The 5,538-nt window shown below is 51.5% G+C and overlaps 1 protein-coding gene across 1 annotated transcript; it reads right to left on the bottom strand.

Moving 5' to 3' along the window:
- Positions 1 to 2,839: 2,839 nt before the first annotated feature.
- Positions 2,840 to 4,609, bottom strand: LOC123440392 (UDP-glycosyltransferase 87A1-like). The gene is made up of 2 exons (XM_045116964.1): positions 4,025 to 4,609; positions 2,840 to 3,889 (listed from the first exon to the last, which is right to left on the bottom strand). The coding sequence occupies exons 1-2, from the start codon at positions 4,521 to 4,523 to the stop codon at positions 2,994 to 2,996; spliced, it is 1,395 nt and encodes a 464-aa protein (XP_044972899.1). The 5' UTR covers positions 4,524 to 4,609; the 3' UTR covers positions 2,840 to 2,993.
- Positions 4,610 to 5,538: the final 929 nt, after the last annotated feature.

Genomic DNA, 5,538 nt, shown 5'->3' with positions numbered 1-5,538 from the left:
AGGAGCGGCGTGTCCTTGAGAGGCCCGAACTGTGGCTACGACGTACCTTCAAGCTTGCTCTGCTAGGTCTGGTCGCCCTGGAACACACCATCGACCGCCAAAGGTCTCGATTGAGATGGCTATAGGAAGGCAACGCGAACACGAAGCTGTTTCAAGCACTCGCTAATGGCCGCAGGTCCAAGAACTTCATCACACACGTCAAATGCGACGACGTGATTATCACGAACCAAAAGCTAAAAGAAGAGGCCTTCTTCGAGGCCTATGACAACCTCTTCGGCAATGAACAGGGAAGAAGGCATACCCTTGACCTATAGTTTTGGGGCATATAGTCACACATCTTGAGCGACCTCGAAGAGATGATCTCGGAGGAGGAGGTTTGGGGAGTGATCAAGGAGCGACCTCGAAGAGATGATCAGGGGCTGCGGGTCCGGGAGGCTTCATTGGTGCATTCTATCAGAGAGCATGGCCCATCATCAAGAGCGATGTGATGGCGGTCATCCTCAAGCTACATGGTGGCGACGGCCGCAGATTTACGAAGCTAAACCAGGCGCACATTGTCCTTATCCCCAAGAAGCCAGATGCTGAAGAGATTGGTGACTACCACCCCATAAGCTTACCTCACAACATCCCAAAGCTGTTTGCAAAGGTGTTGGAAAACCGGCTACGGAGGCGCATGAAGGAGATCGTTGGAAACAACCAACCAGCTTTCATCAAGGGAAGACACATACACGACAACTTCCTGCTAGTTCGGCATGTGGCGAGGAGAATACACGCGCGAAAAGTACCTTGGGTGTTCCTCAAGCTTGACATCTCACGGGCGTTTGACTATCTATCTTGGCCTTTCCTATTTGAGGTCATGAATGCCAAGGGCTTGGGTGCTGGATGGAATAATTGGATAGCGATCTTGCTCCGGACCACGACGACCAAGGTCATAGTGAATGGAGTACCTAGCAAGAGCTTTGGACATGCGTGCGGCCTACCTCAAGGCGATCCCATCTCACCCCCGTTATTCGTCATAGCAATGGATGTGCTATCAGCATTGGTGAACAAGGCCCTGGAGCTGGGAGTGCCCAGCAACTTCTCGGGGATAACAGATATGCAGAGAATTTCGGTATACGCGGACGATGTGGCACTGTTCATCAAGCCATCTACTCAGGACTTGAACTTGGTCAAAGCCACCCTTGATGCTTGGCTATGGGTCAACTACGAGAAGTCTTCTACGATCATGATCAGAGGGGAGCCGGAGGACCAAATGAGGGTGTCCGCCTTGCTTCATTGTGACCTCGCGGAGTTCCCTTGCAAGTATCTTGGACCCCCGCTTGCCACCAAGAACCTGACCAGGGTTGGCTGGCAACCTCTTCTCGATCAGGTGAGGAACTGTGTTCCGGCTTGGCAAAGAGGTTTGATTCAGCGGCCCGGACGGCTAATACTGGGGCAATCTATCATTTCCGCGATACCTATACATCATCTAATGGTAATGGACGCGCGTGTCTGGGTGCTCGAGGAAATCAACAAGTGGATGTGATCCTTCTTCTGGGCGGGCAAGGACAAGGTAAATGGTGGACAATGCCTCGTCGCTTGGGACACCATCTGTCGGCCCAAGTGCCATGGTGGGCTGGGGATCTAGAACATGAAACATCAATCCCTAGCGCTGCGCGTCCGATGGGAATGGCTTAAAAGGACGGAACCCAAGAGGTCGTGGCAGGGACTTTGGCAGAAGACCCGGAGGCCCGTATGGTGTTTGACACTTTGGTACGCATAGAGACATGAAGGGGAGACAGAGTTCTTTTCTGGCGCGATCGATGGATCAACGATTTTACCGTGAAGGACATTGCACCTTTGATACTTGCTACGGTGCACACCAGAGTGGCCAATTCGCGCACGGTGCAGCAGGCACTCCTTGACAGTAGATGGGTGACAGACTCCCAGCCTGAGACTTCCTTCACGGCTCAGATGCAGTGCATGCACCTGTGTCACGCAATTTCCATGGTGACCAAGAACACGGAGGCACCAGACGTCTTCACCTGGACCTCGTTTGCCTCGGGGCAATACTCTGCTCGCTCGGTGTACAACATTCTTTGTGCCAATCTGCCGCGTCCACCCATTGCTAAGTGCATATGGAGGAGTTGGACACCTCTCAAATGCAAGATTTTTGTCTGGTTGGCCCTGCAATACCGGATATGGATATCTGACCAGAGATCCCGTCATGGACTGCAGGATGCCCCCTCACGGTGCTATACGTGCTTGCAAGATGAAGACAATGTCAAGCACATTCTCACTAGGTGCCCATTTGCTCGGGAGGTTTGGTACACGGTCTAGGATACACTGCAAATCTATATTCAAGACTCCATCCTCGGTCGAAACTACGCTAGAGTGGTGGCTAAGAGAGAGAGGTAGCTTCCACAGGGCGGACAAGCGAGGATTTGACACACTGATCACGGCGATCACATGGTCACTTTGGAAGCAAAGAAATGCTAGGATTTTCAATATGACTGAACGGCAGATGAGGTCTAGAGAGCTGGCCATGGCAATCCTTGGCGAGTTGGCACAATAAAAGGAAGCGACGGACGGAGTGGGTGGTCTAATTAGATTTGTATAGGAGAGTAGGCTTAAAGAAACTAGTAGTGTTGGCATGAGTTGGTCCCTGCGTTGGCGTAAATCTATGCATTTGTGCCTCGCTTCTTATAAAAATAATTATACGGTATTGGTGTAATTTTTTAAAAAAGTTCAGCATTGGAGATGCCCTTTGATCCCTCGCAACAATTATTTTCATTCTTTATCTTTTTATTGTAGATGATATTATATTCTATAATCTTGATCAAACACACACAAGTTTGACTTGCATTAAAATCAATACACTTTAAATTCTGAAACGTAGTGTATACATTTTTTTTTCACGGTTTTGACACGTGCGCCTGGTCATATTGCAGTGCATCATTTTGACGCGTAAGCAACTTTATTTTTGTCACTCACTTACTAGCAGGCACTAGCCATCACCGAGAACTTTTGGCGACCTCCAAGACCCCCCCTGCGAGATCCTTGAGGAAACCGCTCAACGAACGATGCGACGAGCCTCCTTCCCGGACCGCACCACGGGAAGCCTCGCGCAGCTGCATTGCTCTTCTCCTCATTTCTTGGCCGGCAGCACTGTCCAAATCCATCAGCTTCCTCGCGGCATCAGAGATGGCGGCCCTGCTGACAATCCCATCCTGTCCCCTATGCTCCCTCATGTCGATGCCGACCTTCCATTCGTCAGCTAACATCCGGGCATTCACCAACTGATCCCAAGCGACAGGGAAGGCAAGCAGCGGCACTCCGGCGCACACGGCCTCGAGCACCGAGTTCCACCCGCAGTGGCTGAGGAAGCCGCCAACGGACGGGTGGCACAGCACCTCCTGCTGGTCGCACCACGGCACCGCCAGCCCCTGCCTGTCGCCGCACATCTGCCGCAGCTCAGGGGCCTTGTCCCGTGCCACCCAGAAGAACTTAACTCCAGCGTCAAGCAGCCCCATGGCGATCTCCTCGAACTGCGAGCGCGGCATGGAAGCGTAGCTGCCGAACGAGACGTACATCACCGACTTCTCTGGTTGGGCATCCAACCAGTCACGATGCTCCTCGTCCTGGATCCTGCCCGTGTTCCCATCCGGCGGCACGTGTGCAGGGCCAATTGGATATATGGGGAACGGGAGTAGCTCTGCTGTTGTGTTGATGGCACATGGTTCGAGCTCGTGGAAGGAGGTGAGGAGGAGACACTGCGCTTTGCGCACGTTCACGAACGCCTCCGCTGTTATCTTCATGTGCCGCTTCCATCGGCTGAAGACCATGAGATCGGACATTCTTACTGATGAGAGGCACGGGACATACCGATCCATGGACTTGGTGCTTAATTCTGCAGAACACACAATTAGAAGTAGCACACATCACTTATCTACACTACAGTTGTTCGTTGTGATTTTGCAAACACAATGGCGTAGTTCTCGTTAACAAGTGCTCGCTCTTGGAGCATGGTCAGTTAGCTAGTTACCTTCATCGTGTTCGTGGTCATCACCCGACGGCCACAGGTCCAGGTGGTAGAGCGCCAAGAAGAAGGTAGCCGGCTGGGTCCACAGCGAGCACACCGGCATCCGGCACCGCGCGCCGACCGCAACTCCCCAGGTCAGGTAGGTGTCGACCACGATGCCCTCCGGCCTGGGCTCCAGCTCCAGCACCAGCCGGTCGAGCAGCCGCTCGACGGCCTCCGCCATCTTGACGCTCACGGCCTCGAAGAAGGCGGCGTGGTCGACCCCACGGCTGCGCTCGGGGGGAATGACGTCGTTGGGGATGGTGGCGAAGCGGACGCGGTCTGGCAGCGTGGGCGCGGATGCCAGCAGCGCGTGCCACTCCTCCGTGACGACGACGGTGACGGTGAGGGCGTCGTCCGCGGCGACGAGCAGGCGGCACACGGCGAGCATGGGGTTGATGTGGCCGCGTCCCGGGTACGGCACCGCGACGACGTGCCGACACGCAGTCGCCGAGGAGGCCATTGTTTGAGACTCTGTACACTGTGGAGAGATACCGGCGGAGTGCGACTTGACCACTGGTAACAACACATGCCAAACCCTGCTGCCCTGCAGTTATCGCCAAACGAGCGCTCCACAAGCTTCCTCTAGTTGATATTTTGGCCTCCGTAGCCTTTGTTTTCCTGGCCACTCACGTGTCCCGCCACGGGTGAGCCAGGCACGGGGGCAGACAGATTACAAGAGCAACTTTAACCGGAAATTGCTTTTGGCTCCCGAGCTCCATGAAGCCTTTTAAATTTGAAACTCAAATTTCATGAAAATTCATATTTTTACATTTCAAAAAATTCTGAAAAAAATACAGGGATAAGTGAAGGCGTAACACACATGTGTGTAAATTTTCAGAAAAAAATACATTGAAGTGAGGGCCGTGCAAAAAAGACAAATCTGAGACTTTTTTACACATGACACTATTCATCATTTCAGGTCATGAATTTGTCTTTTTTGTGCAGATCGTATTTAAAGGTATTTCATTCTAAATTTTTGCACACATATGCATAACATCCTTCTTTACTTCCGTATTTTTTTCATATTTTTTTGAAACCGAAAAGTTTGAATTTTGAATTATTCAAAAATTTCGGCCTCCATGGAGGCGGAGCTCCAAACGTCCGCACTCCAACTTTAACCCGATAACTCATTTTATCCGTACCAAACCAACCTGTGATTGGATGGTCGGGAGGACTGTGGTATCCCCTGTTCATCAGAGTTTAAGTATCAAATTTGACGTTGGTGCTTGCATTTTTTTGAATTTATTTCAGGTCTTTCGGCGGTGTGCTCTCAGTGGGAGGAGACGTTTTCGACGACAACAAAGGCGGATGAGTGTACGCTCGTATATGTGAGAGACTTTGATTATACTATGATAAAAAATCATTTTATTTGTCACCCTCTGTTTAGGTCGCTGTGGATAAAATTGATGATCCAACGTGTTGATTCATTTTCTAACACATTCGCTTCACGTTTGTGCGAACCCATTTCATGGCTA

Source organism: Hordeum vulgare, chromosome 3H (assembly GCF_904849725.1).
Source record: "Hordeum vulgare subsp. vulgare chromosome 3H, MorexV3_pseudomolecules_assembly, whole genome shotgun sequence".
NCBI classification, from domain to species: domain Eukaryota; kingdom Viridiplantae; phylum Streptophyta; class Magnoliopsida; order Poales; family Poaceae; genus Hordeum; species Hordeum vulgare.
This window is presented reverse-complemented; position numbering and strand designations above follow the sequence as displayed.